Genomic DNA, 22,594 nt, shown 5'->3' on the forward strand with positions numbered 1-22,594 from the left:
GATACGCTTTTAAACTTTGATGAATGAAAGTGCCCCTGTTTTTAATAGTATTTTTAAAAACCTGGCTTTCATTCATCAAAGTTTATCTTCACTTTTATTATCTCCAGTACAGTGATTATTAAAATATAGCATTTTAATAAAACACATTTAATATGTAAGGAAAAATACCATGAAGGTATTTTAAGAGACAGGGAAGTATGAAATAAAAATAACCAGTTTTCAAATTTACATCTTCATCTTAGTATTTTTTGTAACTTGGCTTCTTTCCATGAGAGCATATTTAGGATTAGAAGCATGAATATTCCTTAAAGGGACAGTCTACTTGAAAAATGTTATTGCGTAAAAAGATTTTCCCTTTATCACCCATTCCCCAGTAAAAGTAAATTGGAAATTTGTTTTAATATTGCATGCCCTATCTGAATCATGAAAGTTTAATTTTGACTTGACTGTCCCTTTAAGAAGTACTATCTTGCTCCAGAGTGATTCTGTTATGGCATGGAGCTGGAGAAAGAGGTAAGTTAGGTAACAGAAGCTAACTGTAAAGCAGGGCTTGACAAATTGTTATAAAATCTTGTAGCCAGAAATATTTTGGTCGCCACTAGCCACATCAGATTTTAATATAGTCAGAGGAGAAATGCTACTAGTCCACTCAAAGTTAAAAATAGGGGAGAGAAGTACAATTTTTCTTCAGTGCAGGCTTCATGGGAAAGGAAATTTGATAATGCTGCAGAATGAATCGGAGTTGGGCATCTTCATCAGAGACAGTGAAGCCTGCGCTGTGTGCTGTATCGTGTGCGGGTTTAACGCCCACTGTTTCTGGGGCAGATGCCTCCCTTAGAGCCTATCTGCTGCTTCATCCCTTCTCCTCTTCTCTGAAGCCTGTGTCATGTGCAGATTATAGAAGATGGCATATAGCTGCAGTCTGGCTCCCAGCTGCACATCTTCACCAGAAACCACAGACGATTAATGTATGTGTGACATAGGAATTGGTGCAGGCAGCAGAGGAGAGGAGACGGGGTGCAGCAGCGCCGTGCACCTATACACTTGTACAATCCAGTTCCCTGGTGTAGCCTGCAGGAGATCGACTGGCTGCATCGGAACTTGAAAGGGCAGTAAGGCAATAGTCAAGGGCTGATGCACCCAGGTGCAAGGCACAATTCTAAAGGTGTCTTTTTGGTGTCTGGGGTAACCAATCAATGTTGTAATGTTTTGTTTTTGTTTGTTTCTTTTTCTATTTTTTTTTTATTTATTATGAAACTGTAAAATTGAATTCCATGCACATGAGATATTCATAAAGCTATCCTCAGAATTAGGAACTTAGGATGTAGATATTTCACTAAGTATTTATTCCTTTAAATCTATTTGTATGTTCTCTTAAAATGAATAACTGAAACTGAGTAATATTTCACTTCCTCTGTGTCTCTGAATGTTCATAGGAAATGTTCTCTCATTGGATTCTGAATATTCTTAAGATAGTTTTGCCACTCGTGGACATATTAGGCATCAAAAATCTCCACCCTGTCCAGTTTGGGAATATACAGCCATTGAATGTAGTCATGGTGCTGTTTGATTCTGTGTAGACTAAAATGTGGGTCTGATGCATGAAAAATGAATCAATTAGTATGTTATGAAATGTATACAAGCATCCAGTCTCTGCACATAAGTCCAGCACTTCTACTGGTCACCCCCCCCCCCCCCAGAAAAACCACATTAACTAAACTAATTACTTTAGGGCAGTGCTCTCCAAACTGTGTGCCAGCAGCAGTGTGTAGGTGTTTCCCTGCTTCAGCACAATTTTTTTTTATTTTTTGGTTTCTGACCTTCCGTCTGCCTGCTACGCATATCAAATGGTTGAAACATGATTGATACCTAGTGGGTCACAGATCATCTTAAAGGGACACTGTACCCAAAATTTTTCTTTTGTGATTCAGATTGAGCATGAAATTTTAAGCAACTTTCTAATTTACTCCTATTATCAAATTTTCTTCATTCTCTTGGTATCTTTATTTGAAATGCAAGAATGTAAGTTCAAGAATGTAAGTTTAGATGCCAGCCCATTTTTAGTGAACAACCTGGGTTGTCCTTGCTGATTGGTGGATAAATTCATCCACCAATAAAAAAAATGCTGTCCAGAGTACTGAAACAAAAAAAAAAAGCTTAGATGCCTTCTTTTTCAAATAATGATAGCAAGAGAACAAAGAAAAATTGATAATAGGAGTAAATTAGAAAGTTGCTTAAAATTGCATGCTGTTTCTGAATTACAAAAGAAAAAATTTGGGTACAGTGTCCCTGTACCCAAATGAACTGAAACTATTCCCATTGGCGGCTTTAATGGCACATTGGCTCCTGACTGCACGTGTAGTCTCCTCAATTGTCTTGTGACTGCATGTGTAGTCTCCTCAATTGTCTTGTGACTGCATGTGTAGTCAGTGAGTGAGACAGCTGCTTGATGATGAAATGCGAGTGTCTTTATCTAATATTTCACCAAATATTCAGAAACTGTGTTCATCCCATCAACCTCATACATCCCATTAAAATAGTAAGTAGCTATTGGTGTTATTAAACTTTTTTTAATACTTGCACATACTGTTACTTGTAAATACATTTTGTTATTATATCATTTATGTATGTGTCCGTATCTCTTATGTAATATCGGGCAGACTTGCTGGGCCTTTGGCACTTATCTGCCGTCAATATCTATGTTTCTATGTTTCTTAAAACAAGTCAGTTTAACCTCCTGTTTGCTAGTACAACTGAATTACTGTGTCGTGAAATGATGTAGGTCTAAAAAGTGTCACCAACATGAAAAGTTTGGAAAGCTCTGCTTTAGTGGAACACATCCACTGACTACACCATATAAAACTGAGCATATCCTCTCCATACAATACCAGATCTGATTATTTTTTCCCATGTTTATTTAATGTAACCAGATAGCTTGACTATTTATTTTGACCATTCATATTCATATTCTTCACCTTATAGCTTAACAAATTTGTTCCAAATCTAGGAGCCAATATTTTTTGGTAACTATATAAATGTGTTTACATCCATGAAGTGTAACACATGCAAAAAGAGTTATGGCATGTTCATGATGCTGGAGGAATGGGTTATGTGGGACTTACTAGTATGTTGAGTATTAAGAGGCACCAAGTCAATGCCGCTGTTGGCTGCAGGAACATTTAGCTTCTACCTGGAGCTGATCTAGCAGGAGAATGCTGCTCCTCCTCCAATTTATTTTGTCACAGGCTCTTCAGTACCAGATTGCAGGTTGGTTTTGCCACTTTCATAGAAACTTGTGGTCTTATAAACTTAGACATAGTGAGGGGGGGGGGGCCAACTCAAGAGGCACAACTCTCTCCCGCTTAGGAGTCCCATGTCGTAGAGTCCCACCAGAGCAGGGCAGCTGCTGTAGCTCCTGCTGTGCACCAGAACTGCTTCCAGGTAATCAACTGAATGTTGGATTTGAAATCAAGAGGATTGGTGCAGGATGCTGCTAGTGTGGATGTGCATTTTGCTTACAATAAGCATTAATACAGCATGAGTATCTTTTGAGCAGAAGGATGGACCCTGGAGCTGTCCCCACAACAGCAGTGGTGGTGGTGGTGTAGGAGTTGGGGGTGTAGCTGGTGCTCTTTGGTCTTACCTTTTGTGAACTTTATGACAAGGCATTCTGGGGTGGTTTTAGGTAGGGATGGGTAAGTACCTTGCTGTGTTTGTGAAAAAATAATAAACATTTCCAACTTTCTTTCAAAATACCTGTAGGATATTTGCTGATATTTGGAATTCATTTTAAAGTGTTAACATTTGAATGCAGAATTAGGAATATCACATTCAAATTTTAATACAAATTTCCACATTTTCATTCATCTAGACTTCATTTTAAGTCTTTGTTGAACAATATTCAAATGTTTGTATTTCACATTTGATGTTTGAAAGTTCATTTTTCTCTACATAAGCATTTGAATGGAATAAAGAATGTGAAATGGTTAATTTGTTCTGCCATTCTTGTGTTAAAGGGACAGTCAAGGCCAAAAAAAAACTTTCATGTTTCAAATAGAGCATGCAATTTTAAACCACTTTCCAATTTACTTTTATCACTAATTTTGCTTTGTTCTCTTGGTATTCTTAGTTGAAAGCTAAACCTAGGAAGGCTAATATGATTTCTAAGCCTTTGAAGGCCGCCTTTTATCACATGCTTTTTTATTTGCTTTTCACAACAGGGGAGAGCTAGTTCATGTGAGCCATATAGATAACATTGGGACCACGCCTGTGGCTTGTGGCAGACACTGCACTAATTGGCTAAATAGATAATAAATAAATAATAGATAATAAATAGATAATAAATAAAATGTCATGTGATCAGGGGGCTGTCAGAAGATGCATATATACAAGTTAATCACAGAAGTAAAAAGTATATTAATATAACAGTGTTGTTTATGCAAAACTGGGGGATAAAGGGATTATCTATCTTTTTAAACAACAACAATTCTGGTGTTGACTGTCCCTTTAAATGTGAACATGTGCCCATCCCGACCTATGTTACCTCTGTAGAACTGGGATATATAGATAGAAAAGAGGACTTACCTTTTATTCAAGATCATACTGCAAAATATAGAACAGTTGGGAGGTTTATAAATACTGGTCGTTCTCTTCTTGTTTCTAAAATGGCTGTAATAAAAGAACTTTTGCAGTTTGTAAGCTACTCTGTTTTTTAAGCTCCGTAGGGTCTCTTGCGGCAAATAACATCATGCCGGCTTACATTGGCTTCAGATGGATTTGCGCCCTTCATGCCAATCGTATACTGATATGCCGGGCTGACAAAGCTAACGGCTTTCTGACAGTGATTTGTCACAACTTGTGTAATGGATTTGACAGTGCTCTTGTGATGCCTGTAATGTAATAAGCTTTATAAAACAGATTTGTTTTACTACGTTCTTAGGGGCAGATTATATATCCGAGTGAGTAGATTACCCTCCTGTTTATTAAATGTTAAAACATTTTGCAGTACAGTGAGCTATAATATTACAAAAGGCTCATTCATGTGAAAGTCATTTGTGTTTTGTATATTGCTATATAGGGAAGTCTAAGATTTTTTTGTAAAGGAACATTGTGCTCATATGTATTTATCATTTATATGTAACAGCACCATTTAAACCTCCGAGCTTCTTTCTGATCATATTTGTGGTCTTTAGCTCAATTAGAGGTTGCAAAGTGCTTTCGATTTGGAGATTAACTGTTCAATTTAAAGGGACAGCAAAGTCAAAATTTCATGATTCAGATAGAGCATGCAATTTTAAACAACTTTCCATTTTACGTCTATTATCTAATTTGCTTTGTCCTCTTAGTATCCTTTGTTGAAAAGCACACCTAGGTAGGCTCAGGAGAATGAAGCATATTTAATAATAGAAGTAAATTGAGAAGTTGTTTAAAATTGTATGTTCGATCTGAATCATGGAAAAACACGTGGTTTTCACGCTTATTCATTCTATACTTTTCTTTCATTTATACCTGTTGAAACCAAATTTGCGGCACTTTCTTCACACAACAAATGAAATCCTTAAAGTGACACACATGTCATATTGTAACGTATAAAAAAACATTTTGCCTAGCATTAAAGTATATTTACACAATCTAATGCCACATTCTTCCTGCTGTTACTTTTAAAAACACTTTTCTCATATCCGTGGTCTTTAAAGGGACATTAAAGTGCAATAAATGCTCTATTGTCTTAAATCATTGTATTATTATTAGAGCTTAACCCCTTTTATGTCCCTTTAAGGAATGACCTTTTAGTTACAAATGTTTATGTTGTTTGATGTTTTTTTCATATTGGCTTTGTTTTATAGAAGATAAATTGTTTTCATTTCAGTGGGAGAATTTGTTAGTGATGCCCTGCTTGTTCCTGATAAGTGCAAGTTCCTACACCAGGAAAGGATGGATATCTGCGAGTCTCACCTACACTGGCATACTGTAGCTAAAGAGGTAAGCAGCTGCTGTTTGCTATTTTATACCTCACACATTCTATTGCTTTGTCTGCTGCACTAACACTCATTATTTTCTTGCTCTGTCTCTAGTGGGGATTTGTTTATTCTTATTTGTAAAGGTCCATTATAATCCAGTGGGGTAAAATCATTGGGTCCATTTACTATTGGACTCTTAAAGGTACATGAAACCCAAACCTTTTCTTTCTTGATTCAGATAAAGAATACAATTTTAAACAACATTCCAATTTACTTCTATTATCTAATATGCTTAATTCTTTTAGGTATCCTTTGTTGAAGAAATAGCAATGCACATGGGTGAGCCAATGACAAGACATCTATGTGCAGGCACCAATCGGCAGCTACTGAGCCCATTTAGATATGCTTTTCAACTAAAGATACCAACCGTATGAAGTAAATGAGTTAATAGAAGTAAATAGAAAAGTTGTTTAAAATCGCATGCTCTTTCTAAATCATGAAATAAAAAAATGTCCCTTTAAAATGCTGCACCACAATATTTTTTTGAGTAAGGTTTATGTGTATAAAATTCCTGTGTGGTTTATAAAAATTCTACCTTGTGTCCCTGTTCTACACAGATCTGTACATGAAAATAATAAACATATCTTGACAACGCTTGTTGTGTCTTTGTTCTCAGTCTTGCGGCGAGAAGAGTATGAATCTTCACGATTACGGAATGCTGCTGCCTTGTGGAATTGACAGGTTCCGGGGAGTGGAGTTCGTTTGTTGTCCAGCAGCAGATGAAAGTGACAGCTTTGATTCGGCTGATGCAGAAGATGATTCAGACGTCTGGTGGGGCGGTGCAGATGCAGATTATGCAGATAGGAGGTAAGTCTGTCTTTGCTCTGTCAACCAATGGATACCAGTTGTTTTGTTATTTAGAATGCGCCAGACTCCTCTGTAGGAGGCTTCATGGCTTTTCCATAATCCTTTTTTGGATTTTCTATATTCCAAACCATTTTATGTATAAAATGTTAGCTTGTATTAGATATAATAATAGGCAGGCTATAAAGGTAATATGCACTTCCCAATCAGATAAAAGAGGATCCATTTACCAAAACCAGATGTAGCTCAAATCAGATGGTGTTTTCAGACCAGCTAATTTATAGTCTGAAAAAAACAAGACCAAATAGAAATGCTGCATTGGCTCTAAGTAAAAATCTGGACACATGCTAAATTGCAGACCCTTAGCAGATAAAATACTATCTAGGCGTGTAGAGCAGTTTATACAGATTCCATATCCCAATGTAATTTACTCAAACATACTGGGTTATGTTAATTATGGTAGTGTGACAGCACCAGAGAACAAGTCTCTCTCCTGCATCTTTGTTAGAATCTATGGTGTCCCAGAGACTGGTAAAAACCTCAGTGCATTGCATCTACTAGTAAGTGGACTTTCTCAAGCAGACTCAGTAATTGTAGCTGGTTTAATGACATACAGTGTAAAACTAGTCACATTCCTTTTATTCTTGATATTAAATAATCCCCTTTCCGTTATCAGTAATGCAATAGGAACTAGTGTCCTCATTTGAATAGTTCATATTTTATTACGTTGACAGAATTTGCATAAAATTTTTTTTTTGTACATCTTATGTAGAAGTGTGAGACCTATCTTTGGCAGAGTTTTTTTATTTTTTTATTTAAACAAATGAATAACATTATTTCCAAGCTACCTCCAGGAAATTGAGTTAAGGCACTAGAAAGCATAGACAGGTCTTAGAAAAACTATTCACGGTGTTCAGGCTGGTATAGATCTACATTATATTGGTCAGCAGACAGTTTGCTTTTTATATACAACTTATGCTGAACATTTATGGAATTTTTTTTAAAAAAGTTTCTGTGCCTGAAATGTATTTGACAGCTTTTCTCCAACATAGGTGTGTCCGGTCCACGGCGTCATCCTTACTTGTGGGAATATCTCTTCCCCAACAGGAAATGGCAAAGAGTCCCAGCAAAGCTGGCCATATAGTCCCTCCTAGGCTCCGCCCACCCCAGTCATTCTCTTTGCCGTTGCACAGGCAACATCTCCACGGAGATGGTTAAGAGTATGTGGTGTTTAGTTGTAGTTTTTTATTCTACTATCAAGAGTTTGTCATTTTAAAATAGTGCTGGTATGTACTATTTACTCTGAAACAGAAAAGGATGAAGATTTCTGTTTGTTAGAGGAAGATGATTTTAGCAGACAGTAACTAAAATCGATTGCTGTTTCCACATAGGACTGTTGAGATGAAGTAACTTCAGTTGGGGGAAACAGTTAGCAGACTTTTCTGCTTAAGGTATGACTAGCCATATTTCTAACAAGACTGTGTAATGCTGGAAGGCTGTCATTTCCCCTCATGGGGACCGGTAAGCCATTTTTCTTAGTTTCAAACAGAATAACAGGCTTAATATGGGCTATAAAGCTGGTAGACACTTTTATGGGCTAAATCGATTGCTTTATTTGGACATTTTATTCATGTTTATGCTGATAATTCACACTTATAAACTTGGGGAACGTTTTTTAACGGCAGGCACTGTGTTAGACACCTTTTCCAGTCAGGAAGGGCCTTCCCAGTTGTAGGCTGAGCCTAATTTTCGCGCCATTACTGCGCAGTTGTTTTTGAGAGTAAGACATGCAGATGCATGTGTGAGGACCAGAAAGTTGTTGGAAAAGTGTCTGGAAGGCGTCATTTGGTATCGTATTCCCCTCTGGGCTTGGTAAAGTCACAGCAAGGGCTGTAGCTGGGACTGTATAGGGGTTAAATTTGTAAACGGCTCCGGTTCCGTTATTTTAAGGGTTAAAGCTCTGATTGGTATGCAATACTATTAAGGCTTTAAGACACTGTAGTGAAATTTTGGTAAATTTTGAACAATTCCTTCATACTTTTTCACATATTCAGTAATAAAGTGTGCTCTGTTTAAAATTTAAAGAGACAGTAACGGTTTTGTGTTAAAACGTTTTTTGGGCTTTATTGACAAGTTTAAGTCTGTTTAACATGTCTGTGCCTTTGGATAAGCTATGTTCTATATGTGTGAAAGCCAATGTGTCTCCCCACTCAAAATTGTGTGATAATTGTGCCATAGCGTCCAAACAAAGTAAGGACAGTACTGCCACAGATAATGAAATTGCCCAAAATGATTCCTCAGATGAGGGGAGTAGACATGATACTACATCATCCCCTACTGTGTCTACACCAGTTTTGCCCACGCAGGAGGCCCCTAGTACATCTAGCGTGCCAATGCTTATTACCATGCAACAATTGACGGCTGTAATGGATAACTCCATAGCAAATATTTTATCCAAAATGCCTGCATATCAGAGAAAGCGCGATTGCTCTGTTTTAAACACTGAAGAGCCAGGAGGGCGCTGATGATAATTGTTCTGTCATACCCTCACACCAATCTGAAGTGGCCATGAGGGAGGTTCTGTCAGATGGGGAAATTTCAGATTCAGGAAAAATTTCTCAACAAGCTGAACCTGATGTTGTGACATTTAAATTTAAATTAGAACATCTCCGCGCACTGCTTAAGGAGGTGTTATCTACTCTGGATGATTGTGACATCTTGGTCATCCCAGAGAAATTATGCAAGATGGACAAGTTTCTAGAGGTTCCGGTGCACCCCGACGCTTTTCCTATACCCAAGCGGGTGGCGGACATAGTGAATAAGGAGTGGGAGAAGCCCGGCATACCTTTTGTTCCCCCACCTATATTTAAGAAATTATTTCCTATGGTCGACCCCAGAAAGGACTTATGGCAGACAGTCCCTAAGGTCGAGGGGGCAGTTTCTACTTTAAACAAGCGCACTACTATCCCTATTGAGGATAGTTGTGCTTTCAAAGATCCTATGGATAAAAAATTGGAAGGTTTGCTTAAAAAGATTTTTGTACAGCAGGGTTACCTTCTACAACCCATTTCGTGCATTGTTCCTGTCACTACAGCGTGGTTCTATCATCCAAGACAAAATTGCTTAACATCCCTTTCAAAGGTAAAACTCTCTTTGGGCCAGAATTGAAAGAGATTATCTCAGACATTACTGGGGGAAAGGGCCACGCCCTTCCACAAGATAGGCCTTTCAAGGCTAAGAATAAGTCTAATTTTCGTTCCTTTCGCAATTTCAGGAACGGACCGACCTCTAATTCCGCATCCTCTAAGCAAGAGGGTAATGCCTCACAGCCCAAACCAGCCTGGAAACCTATGCAAGGCTGGAACAAGGGTAAGCAGGCCAAGAAGCCTGCTGCTGCTAACAAAACAGCATGAAGGAGTAGCCCCCGATCCGGGACCGGATCTAGTAGGGGGCAGACTCTCTCTCTTTGCTCAGGCTTGGGCAAGAGATGTTCAGGATCCCTAGGCACTAGAAATAGTTTCTCAGGGTTATCTTCTGGAATTCAAGGAACTACCCCCAAGGGGAAGGTTCCACATGTCTCACTTATCCTTAAACCAAATAAAGAGACAGGCGTTCTTACATTGTGTAGAAGACCTGTTAAAGATGGGAATGATTCACCCTGTTCCAATGACGGAACAAGGAATGGGATTTTACTCAAATCTGTTCGTAGTTCCCAAAAAAGAGGGAACCTTCAGACCAATTCTGGATTTAAAGATCCTAAACAAATTTCTCAGGGTACCATCGTTCAAAATGGAAACCATTTGAACGATTCTACCCACTATCCAGGAAGGTCAATTTATGACTACCGTGGATCTAAAGGATGCGTACCTACATATTCCTATCCACAAAGACCATCATCAGTTCCTAAGGTTCGCCTTTCTGGACAAACATTACCAGTTTGTGGCTCTTCCATTTGGGTTAGCCACTGCTCCAAGGATTGTCACAAAGGTACTCGGGTCCCTTCTAGCGGTTCTAAGACCAAGGGGCATTGCAGTAGTACCGTACTTGGACGACATTCTAATTCAAGCGTTGTCCCTTTCAAAAGCAAAGGCTCATACAGACATCGTTCTAGCCTTTCTCAGATCTCACGGATGGAAGGTGAACATAGAAAAGAGTTCTCTGTCTCCGTCAACAAGAGTTCCCTTCTTGGGAACAATAATAGATGTCAGAAAGTCAAAACTTCTAAGCGCTTGTCAAGTTCTTCACTCTGTTCAACGTCCTTCCAAAGCTCAGTGCATGGAAGTGGTAGGGTTGATGGTTGCAGCAATGGACATAGTTCCTTTTGCACGAATTCATCTAAGACCATTACAACTGTGCATGCTCAAACAGTGGAATGGGGACTATACAGACTTGTCTCCAGTGATTCAAGTAGATCAGAAGACCAGAGAGTCACTCCGTTGGTGGCTGACCCTAGACCATCTATCCCAGGGAATGAGCTTCCGCAGACCAGAGTGGGTCATTGTCACGACCGACGCCAGTCTAGTGGGCTGGGGCGCGGTCTGGGAATCCCTGAAAGCTCAGGGACTATGGTCTCGGGAAGAGTCTCTTCTCCCGATAAACATTCTGGAACTAAGAGCGATATTCAATGCTCTCAGGGCTTGGCCTCAGCTTGCAAAGGCCAGATTCATAAGATTCCAATCAGACAACATAACGACTGTTGCGTATGTCAATCATCAGGGGGGAACAAGGAGTTCCCTAGCGATGAAAGAAGTGACCAAAATTATACAATGGGCGGAGGATCACTCCTGCCATCTATCTGCGATCCACATCCCAGGTGTGGAAAACTGGGAAGCGGATTATCTGAGTCGTCAGACTTTCCATCCGGGGGAGTGGGAACTCCACCCGGAGATCTTTGCCCAGTTGACTCAATTATGGGGCATTCCAGACATGGATCTGATGGCGTCTCGTCAGAACTTCAAGGTTCCTTGTTACGGGTCCAGATCCAGGGATCCCAAGGCGACTCTAGTGGATGCACTAGTAGCACCTTGGACTTTCAACCTAGCTTATGTGTTCCCACCGTTTCCTCTCATTCCCAGGCTGGTAGCCAGGATCAAACAGGAGGGGGCCTCGGTGATCTTGATAGCTCCTGCGTGGCCACGCAGGACTTGGTATGCAGACCTGGTGAATATGTCATCGGTTCCACCATGGAAGCTCCCTTGCAGACAGGACCTTCTTGTTCAGGGTCCATTCGAACATCCAAATCTGGTATCCCTCCAGTTGACGGCTTGGAGATTGAACGCTTGATTCTATCAAAGCGTGGGTTTTCAGATTCTGTGATAGATACTCTGGTTCAGGCCAGAAAACCGGTAACTAGAAAGATTTACCATAAAATATGGAAAAGATATATCTGTTGGTGTGAATCCAAGGGATTCCCATGGGATAAGATAAAAATTCCTAAGATTCTTTCCTTTCTGCAGGAAGGTTTGGATAAAGGATTATCTGCGAGTTCTCTAAAGGGACAGATTTCCGCTTTATCTGTCTTACTACACAAACGACTGGCAGCTGTGCCAGATGTTCAAGCATTTGTTCAGGCTCTGGTTAGGATCAAGCCTGTTTACAGACCTTTGACTCCTCCCTGGAGTCTAAATCTAGTTCTTTCAGTTCTTCAAGGGGTTCCGTTTGAACCTCTACATTCCATAGATATTAAGTTATTATCTTGGAAAGATAGTTGTACCTTCTTTGTGTCCGAAACCAGTTTCAAAGAAGGAACGTTTGCTACACAACTTAGATGTAGTCCGTGCGCTAAAGTTCTACTTAGAAGCTACAAAAGATTTCAGACAAACATCTTCTCTGTTTGTCGTTTATTCTGGTAAAAGGAGAGGTCAAAAAGCGACTTCTACCTCTCTTTCCTTTTGGCTTAAAAGCATCATCCGATTGGCTTACGAGACTGCCGGACGGCAGCCTCCTGAAAGAATCACAGCTCACTCCACTAGGGCTGTGGCTTCCACATGGGCCTTCAAGAACGAGGCTTCTGTTGATCAGATATGTAAGGCAGCGACTTGGTCTTCACTGCACACTTTTGCCAAATTTTACAAATTTGATATTTTTGCTTCTTTGGAGGCTATTTTTGGGAGAAAGGTTTTGCAAGCCGTGGTGCCTTCCGTTTAGGTGACCTGATTTGCTCCCTCCCTTCATCCGTGTCCTAAAGCTTTGGTATTGGTTCCCACAAGTAAGGATGACGCCGTGGACCGGACACACCTATGTTGGAGAAAACAGAATTTATGCTTACCTGATAAATTACTTTCTCCAACGGTGTGTCCGGTCCACGGCCCGCCCTGGTTTTTTAATCAGGTCTGATGAATTATTTTTTCTAACTACAGTCACCACGGTACCATATGGTTTCTCCTATATTTTTCCTCCTGTCCGTCGGTCGAATGACTGGGGTGGGCGGAGCCTAGGAGGGACTATATGGCCAGCTTTGCTGGGACTCTTTGCCATTTCCTGTTGGGGAAGAGATATTCCCACAAGTAAGGATGACGCCGTGGACCGGACACACCGTTGGAGAAAGTAATTTATCAGGTAAGCATAAATTCTGTTTTTTCCTTTGAAATGTATGTTCCTAAAACATTAAAATAAAATAAATTAAATTAAACAAAACCCAGTAACCCTAGATTTACAAAATATCATTATATTAAGTTGAAATCTGTGGGAATTCCAATTTGAAATCCTTGAACATGATTATAAATAGTCTGTAATCAGACGATTCCTCTGTTGATCACAGGTTTGACTGTGACCCGTTTACAGTGTTTTTAATCAGAACTGTCAGATTCCAGCCAGATTTCTGCTGGCAATTATGAAAAGCTCCCTAGAACCTGCTGTGTGCATGCAGCACGAAAAATTATGTCATCATCATTTTAGTTGCTGAGTTACAACGTGGTAGACACTGAACTACACTCTCAGGTTTAAGGAAACAGTGTTGCTTTCTCATAGCTTTTAAAGGCTTATTCACATTATACATCATGTCAGCATCATCCCAGAATTCATGCAGTATGTATAATATATATATATATATATATATATATATATATATTTGTGGAAATACAACAAAAAGACAATATGAAATATCACTTCCCTCTATGTATTATCTTTGTTTCATATGACAGTACATGAAAAGCAAAGTATTTACTCAGTATCATTACAATGCAGTGAAAGAAACAAACGCATAGTAAAATCACTGTATTTTATCTGCAAGAGCATAAAATACAAAAATTATTATACTCTGTTCAAATTAATAGGATAAATCAAATCAACGTTTGAATGTGTCTTATCATTCTCACTACACAAGAGCAAGTATAGAAATCTAACCAGGTTATTGTATGTATACATCTTCAAACACATTAGCCTCTCACAGGTTAATTTAAAAGACAGAAGAAAAAAATAGACCTCCCAATAACATAACCAGATTGGCCAACCCCTCCCCTTCCTCCTTTATCTAGCTGCTGAGTTTATCTTAACCCCCATTTATAAACTATATATATTTTTAGTATAAGCATATTTAAATATATTTTAGCTAGTACAGGTTACAAATAAGTGTTGCCCCTTTCCACTGTTACTTTTCCTCCCTCTCTTTTTCCAAGCAAGGCATTGGTTTTACAGCATTTGCTAGGATACACTAAGTAGTGTTTACCTTTTGAGACTGGTCTAGTCTTTTAATCTTAGAGAAAGCTATACATAATAAAATAATGTGTTCTTATGAATTAGAGCATGTCATTTGTCCATTAGAGAGTGTACACAAATAAAGCATTCTATTAGCTGATCATAAGGACATTGATCTAGAAATCTGTGTAGCCTGTTGTAGGGCAAGGGATCTAGCTCTATAATACAGTAACATTTTATTTTTTACCATAGGTAATTAAATATTTGTGTCTTTAAGCCATGCAATCACCTCTTCCATTCTCATACCACAAGCATATACGCATGGCAGCCATTTGTGTGCGCATAGTAATATATGCACAGCCTGTATATAGTTGGCTTTAGCCCAGAGGAGCAAAAATAGTAGATTTTTTTGTGTGTGTATAGCTTGTTATTAACGGGATAATCTAGTCAAAATTAAACTTTCATAATTCAGATACAGCATGCATTTTAAACAAATTTCTAATTTGCGTCTATTATCAAATTTTCTTCTTTCTCTTGGTATCTCTATTTGAAAAAGCTGGAATGTAAGCTTAGGAGCCGTCACATTTTTGGTTCAGTGCCCTTGGTAGCGCTTGCTGATTGGTGGCTAGATTTAGACACCAGTCAGCAAGTACTACCCATGTGCTGAACCAAAAATGGGCCAGCTCCTAAGCTTACATTCCAGCTTTTTCAAATAAAGACACCAATAGAACGAAGAAAAATTATTAATAGGAGTAAATTAGAAAGTTGCTTTAAATTGCATGCTGTATCTGAATCATGAAAGTTTAATTATGACTATACTATCCCTTTAAATGTATACAGACGTTTAAAAAAAATATGTATTAAAACCAGTTTGACAAGTGACCAGATATGAATTACAAAGATTCATCTTTTGTTCCCAGCAAATAAAATGTTTCTTTTGTCTAAAAATCTTTATATAATCAAAAGGTGGGTGATTTCTAAGAATCTTGTAACCAAGCAATCATTTTATGGGATTTATTGATTTATCTGTAGACACAACACCCCCACCTAGTAAACTTTTCTGATGCAGACAATTCCATCCCAAAGAAGAAAAAATATTCTGCTATTGTCTTTTCTCAGGATTAAACATTATAATTCCGAAGCATCCAGTTTTAGCAATTACTTTGTTCTTCTCTTCAATTAAACAGTTTTGAAGTATCTATGCAGTCATGCAGTGATGCAGAATAATTGCAAATGCTTTAAGCGTAGTCAATTTGGGATTGAATCATTTCATGCTTAAAGAATATTTTTTATCAGTATAAAAAATCCATTATAATAGATTTCTCAGAAATAAAGGGTTATGTTAGGACATATTTCCTTTTTTTTTCTTTGCTGCTCATACACACTCTTGTGCAACACCGCGTACAACCAATCATGCGGTCGGACGACAGAGGTTAGGGAAGCAGCGGTCATCAGACTTGTGAGAACCTGCAGTCGTAGGGGTGCGAATCGTTTGATAAATCGACCCCATTAGGTTGACTTTACTTACTTCCCCATGTAAAAGATAAGATAGCTTTAGTGCAACATATATTATTGAGGTCTTCATTAATTTATTTATTATGTTTTAAATTACATTACCGATATCAACATATTGAGTTTGTTTTAATATCATAAAGTTTATATTGTTCTGTTCTCTAAACCAAGATTTCAAAATTACTGTGGGCCGTAGAACCAGAACCGTTCAAATGTTTATTTCCAGCACCTTCATTTTTTTTAAAAATCTAAATACAAGGATGTGCATATATGTGTGTATCATTAAAAAGCTTGTGCCCTAATTTTGAATGTTGTTGCTGGATTTTAAATCTGAAATAAATTTTGAGCCCCAGCCCCATACTCTGTGGAGTAATTTAAATACTCATTAGAAGCTCAAATTATTATGTAAAAATATAAAGGTTATTCCGGGCATAGTGTAAATGAAAAGCTTCAGAGCATGCATGATAGAGCCGAGTCCTTTTTATGGTCCCCATCCTCCCAGTCCCACCAGAACTTTCCACATGCTAACAGCATTCAATGACCACCTTTGATGCGTTTATTTACCTCCAGCTGCTGGGAGTCTGATTTCATGCCCCACTCACTGAGCAGCCCCATATATTTATCCTTCTCACTGCAACACATTTACACCTCTGCCTAACTTTCTTAGTGACCACCCCTTTAGTTAACTTACTCTTTTACCTGCCACAGTCTTTGAGACCCATATATTAATCTCTCCACTGACTTTTCTTTAAGTACCCAATACAGATTTCTTCTCGCTCCAGACCACATATAGACTCCTTTCTTTGCCCTCATCCTCTCATTAGCCCCTCTGCCTGCCCAGTCTTCACTCATTTCTGCACTTTACTTTTGTACTTTTGTTACCCTTGTACTTGCCCCATAGCATTCACAGTTCCTTTCTGTCTGTCCCCTCACCCTGTGTATCCTACTCACACAGGGCCCGATCACATATACGGAGTCTGCAATTATTAGATGGAGTGATCACATATACGGCGCCGCATACAAATGGGGCACGTATATTTTACCTGTCTGCCACTATTTTTACTCCCATAAACTAACAAAGAACCGGCGTCGCAAATTGGTATTACTTATTCAGTGCAAGGATTTATGCGGCGCAAATTGAGAACTTTGACTCCTTTTTCACTTTGCCACACATAAGCAGGAGCAGCAATCCTTGCGCTGAGTATATGAGCACCGTAACTCCCTGGAAGTCTTAACAAACACCTAACGCATGCACAATATGTACCTCTCAACGTCATCTCCCCACTGCAATAGCTAAATGAAATGTATTAACCCCTAATCCGCCACCCACCCAAAACGCAAAGTATCTAATTACACTATTAACCCCTAAATAGCAAACTACCTATTAAAACTATTAACTCCTAAATCGCCAACCCCCCACAATGCAATATACCTTATTATCCCCTAAACTGCCATTCACCCAAAACGCAATCTACCTAATTAACCTATTAAACCCTAAAATGCCATCCCCCCACAAAGCAAAGTATTAATCTAATCACTAAGCTCCCTAAGCTAACAATCCCTAAATTAACCCCAATTACATAAAATAAAAAATACATTATAAATTACCAAAATAAAAAAATCCTAACTTAAATTAAAATAAAAAATTCTAACATTCCATTAAAAAAACAACCTAAGATTAAATGAAAATACAAATCTTATATTACAAAAATAAAAAAATCTAAAATTACAGAAAATAATAAATAAAATTATCCAAAATAAAAAAATATAAACCTAATCTAATACCCCTATTAAAACAAAAAAAGCCACCCCAAAATAAAAACACACCCTAATCTAAACTACCAATAGCCCTTAAAAGGTCCTTTTGTAGGGCATTGCCCTAAGTTTAACAACTATTTTACATTAAAAACTACAAATTAACCCCACACCCACCCACCCAACCTCCCAAAATAAAAAAGACCTAACTCAAAATAAATCTAATCTACCCATTGCCCCTAAAGGGGCATTTGTATGGGCAATTATTGAACAGCCAATAGGATTTCAGTAGCTTTCATCCTATTGGCTGATTTGAAAATGTCAGCCTAAGGAATGCAAGGTACCCGAATATAAAAGGGATACCTTGCATTTAATCTTCAGTGTGCGGTAGACGATCGCATGAAGAGGACCTCCACGTTGCCGAAGACCGCTCCGCGCCTCAGAAGACCGCTGCGCACCTCCGGGAAGAAGATAGACGATGGTCCGTGAATGATGAAGATGGATCCACCTGGATGAAGACTTTTCTCAATCTGGAACAAGATGGATGTCCGGACTTCAGGAACGATGAGTACATTTTTTGGGGTTAGTGTATGTTTTGTGTTTTTTTGGGGTTTTATTTTTAGATTATGACTTTTTTTATTTTTTAATGGGCAGCAAAAGAGCTTATTGCCCATACAAATGCCCCTTTAGGGGCAATGGTTAGATTACATTTTTTTAATACGATTCCTTTATTTATACTAAGTTGGGTATTATGCCAGAAATACTTTTAACATTTGTGAGGATTATTAATTATATGTAATACATGGCTTCATGAATGGTCAGTGTTCTCAGTGGCACTGTGTAACAGCACTATCAGATGCTATTAGACCGCAAAGCGCTGTCACTCAATTAGGAAATCTAGTGCCCATTGTGATAAGGCTAATGAGGAAGTGAACTTTTATTGGTTGAAATATGGAGACTGACAGACAACTGCTTTCTGGAAGGACGGATCGGACTCTGCAGCAGGGAACTATTGAAGCATAATAATGGTATGATTTTACTGTACTTAGAAAATTAGAATATACAAATTTTATTTTTGACAACGCTGGGATGTTACTAATTTAGAAAGGTTTATTTAGGTATGGAATTTCAGTAGTTATTTTCTATACCTTTAAGTTATTTTTTTCTTCATAAATGGAAAGAGCCCACAGCTGCATTCATTACTTTTGGGAATTCAGAACCTGGCCACCAGGAGGAGGCAAAGACACCCCAGCCAAAGGCTTTAATACTCCTCCCACATCTTTCTGTGAAACCATCCTGACTCATTTTTAACAGCTCCATAATCAATCAGAGTTGACGAGTTTAGCTGTCTGCTTTCTTCTCTCAAGTCCATGGCAGAGGCGAGGCTACTATGTGTCACACTTGAAGGGCCATGTTCCTGTTCCACGGCGTAGATTCCAGTAAGATCGTTTCATTTTATTTTTCAAATGTATTACAAATGTTTTCCCGAGAGGATACCACCTTGCGGGACCAACTAGAGTAATCAGGGTCTCAGTATGGCTCCTTTGGTATCTTGGAATCAAGGGTTAATATATCCATAGGGGAGTTATATGAACAGGGTTTTTTTTAATCATGTTTGTTATGTTATACGACCTGCTTATGTGTAGTGTTACTTAGGCTCATGGTTTTGTGGAACATAACGGCCTTGGAAGTGACGCAGCCTTTGTGGTCTGGCACGCTTTTCTTGGACTGTACGGCTTACCTTGGTCACGTTTTTGACCCTCCAGTTCCGCATTCCTGTCCTTGTGGTGATGGAGGAATTCTGGTCTGCTGGTGTCTGGTGCATAAAGGTGCCGTTTAAGATTTGTTTCACAGTCCATTTTCTGTATTCATATCCCAGCTATGGAGGATTCTGAGGTTGAGATTGAAGTGATCTCTGCTTCAGATTCTACTTATTGTGGAGAATATGAATCGGCCCAGATGACACATGACAGTCAGTTATGTTCCATATGCCGTGCTAGAGGGCTCAATTCCTCTGGATCGGGGAATCTAGGAGCCGCTGAGCCATCTGCCTCTGGTGGTGCTGTCCCTCGAGTGGCGAGTTCCCTACCACTTACTGTTGCTACACATGAAGGTGACCCAGATTATGCTTATCCTTCCTTTTAGAGTGTCAGCTAAGCATTCTGAGAGGACCTGAGGGTCCGTAGGGCATGGGGGACTGGTTCAGTCCTCAGCAGCCTTTGAGCTGGTCGTTTGGGACTCGGTGGAGTTCTAGTACCTCACACTCTTTTGTTCCCGATAGTCGGTATTTGAGTGTTTCCTTCCCTGCCGGGATTGAGGATTTGGAGGTTTTAGGGCCTCATTGCTGCCGCAATGGGCGGTCTTGTCCTACTAGTGCTACTGGAATTGTCCTTTTGGACTTGTTCCTTTTTGAGGACTCTTCTTTCGGGTCGAGATCTCTGGACTTTGTCCATTTCTCCTTGGAGGTTGACCTTGCGGTCTTTTTCTACTCTGAGGGTTAGTCGTTCCTTATTAGAAATAATAGGCTATGTGGTCTCCTTATCCTGGCTCCGTCTAGGGGCTATTTCCAGGAATTGGGATGCTATGCATTCTTTTTCCTTGGGTGTAGTCGTCTGGTTTTGTACTCTGAGGAGATTATGGAGACTAGCCTTTATTACCATGCTCTTCTGGTGACTTCGTCCCCGATGTTTCCCCTTGGTCCTGCTAGTTTGGGGTAGGCCTGTTGGGCTTAGAATCTTAGCGGCTTTATCGTGCCCTCGCTCCTTTGGTGTTGGACATTGTAAGGGGTGTTCTCTTCCCTTTGCGTTGGGAGTTACGTTTAGACCCGTTTTACGGGTTTTTCTTACCCTTGTGCAGTCTGCTTTTTATTCGGACAGAATATTGTGTTCCCTGGGGTATTGTTTGTCTAAACAATTCTGGGGTTTGGGCCTCCTTGTCGGGATCTTCTGGACCAAAGCCAGCTGGTCTGATTGGTGGTTAACCCCATGGTTCGCTAGCTGGATCCCGCTGTGGTGCGGGCACTTTTTCTTCATTGCCTTATCTGGTATTTTTTTGGATTTATATGATCCTGTGACTGGTTCAAGAGCTCCAGTTCTCCAGGGAACATAGGCTATAACTTGTGGTCTCGCCAGTTTAGCTACTAGCAGCTTGGCTAGGAGTGCTGTGTACTTAGGCTCCCCATGGCCTCCCTTGTTCTGGAACGGTATGTACTTCCCTTCTTGGGGAGTTTCCTTTTCGCAGTAATCAGTGGCGCCTGGATGGTTTTCATTTGGCTCATATTAGGGCTTTGTGCGCTTGCTTTGGGGGGGTGGGTTGTTTTGCCTTTCTTAAAGAGAAGGGGTTTCCCTCTCTCTGGAGTGTGGTGGTCCTGTCCTGTAGGCAGGTGGTTGGAACAGGTGGTTTATCCTGTATGGAGACCGGTCCGCTGTTCTTGGATTGTTCTGTTCTGTCTGTGGTTGCTGTCTCCATGTTAGAGCATAGGGCTATTCTGCCTTTTTAGGCCTACTTCTATGAGGTTCTCCTTGGGAGTACCTGTTGTAGGTGCTGTGTTGAGACTGGCGTATAGTGTTGGGCTCGATTTCATAGGGTTTTATGCCTGGTTTCGGCCTATCTTTATGGGGTCCTCCTTGGGAGTACCTGTTTGTGGGTACTTTTGAAGGGCACCCGAGCTCTGTTGGGGTGACTGAGGCCATCCCATTACGCCCTTTTATCTGGGGGCCGGTGGTTAGGGTCCTCTCTGTTCCCCTGTCCTTCAGACCTGCCTGTGGCTTGGGCTGGTCCGGTGTTCTGTGTACCCACTACTTAGTGGATGTTAGCAGTCCGTCGGTTGGTGTTGGTTATCTATCTTCGGATGCTTTTTACTTGCCTGCAAGTATTTTATTTCAGAGTCATCCTGAAACCCAAAGAGGTTGCTCTCTGCGTTTGATGTGCTATGTTGACTGGGAATATATTTCAATATTCCGATTTCCTGGCGACTTGGGACTCCGGTTTCAGTCGTTTTTTATGCACCCTGTTTAGGGTTTTTCTGGGAATCCTTTTTTGTTCCTCCATTTCCTCTCCCTTTTGGGAGTTTTCGGTTGTCGTTCCCTTTCTCTTGTTGGGGGGTACGGTTGTGGACTGACCTTGTGGCGATGGGTCCCCTGGAGAAGTGTTTACTCAGTTGAGGCGTCTTCTGAGGTCTCTAGCAAGGCTGTGGTCTATCTGCGGGTCAGTATCCTTGGGGACTTTTTTCCTTTTCAAAGTTTTCTTAGCTTCGGACGAAGCGGGATTTTTGTTGGTTGGGGTTTCAGGCCTAGTGCCCTTAGAATGAGCCGCCTGTGTGCCCTCCGTTTTAGCATTCAGTGTCCTCTATAGCTTGGGTATTGATTTCCCAAAAGTAATGAATGCAGCTGTGGACTCTTTCCATTTATGAAGAAAACATAATATATATTTACCTGATAATTTTCTTTTCTTCAGATGGAAAGAGTCCACAGCTCCCCACCCGTGTTTTTATGTGGGGCGGCTGTGATTTTTTTTGTTCTTCTGGCACCTTTTCACCCTGATATTTCTTCTACTGTTCCTTGTTCCTCGGCAGAAAGACTGGGGGATGAGGGAAGCGGGAGGAGTATTTAAGCCTTTGGCTGTGGTGTCTTTGCCTCCTCCTGGTGGCCAGTTCCTGAATTCCCAAAAGTAATGAATGCAGCAGTGGACTCTTTCCATCTGAAGAAAAGTAAATTATTTCTTAGATTAGGGGGTGTTTTTATTTTGGGTTGAGTTTTTTTGTTTTTATAGGGGTATTAGATTAGGTTTACATTTTTTATTTTGGATAATTCTGTTTATTTTTTTCTGTAATTTTCGATTTTGTTTATTTTTTGTATTATTAGATTTTG

General features: G+C 39.7%; 1 protein-coding gene across 4 annotated transcripts in view; it reads left to right on the top strand.

Moving 5' to 3' along the window:
• APP (amyloid beta precursor protein) overlaps window positions 1–22,594 on the top strand; it is a 542,079-nt gene that overhangs the window by 296,767 nt on the left and 222,718 nt on the right. For all 4 annotated transcript variants that reach the window (XM_053706002.1, XM_053706000.1, XM_053706001.1 and 1 more), the window contains exons 4-5: window positions 5,870–5,982; window positions 6,637–6,827. In XM_053706002.1, the coding sequence (XP_053561977.1) occupies window positions 5,870–5,982; window positions 6,637–6,827 (304 nt within the window). The remainder of the gene's footprint in view (window positions 1–5,869; window positions 5,983–6,636; window positions 6,828–22,594) is intronic.

Source organism: Bombina bombina, chromosome 3 (genome assembly GCF_027579735.1).
Source record: "Bombina bombina isolate aBomBom1 chromosome 3, aBomBom1.pri, whole genome shotgun sequence".
Classification (NCBI taxonomy): Eukaryota; Metazoa; Chordata; class Amphibia; order Anura; family Bombinatoridae; genus Bombina; species Bombina bombina.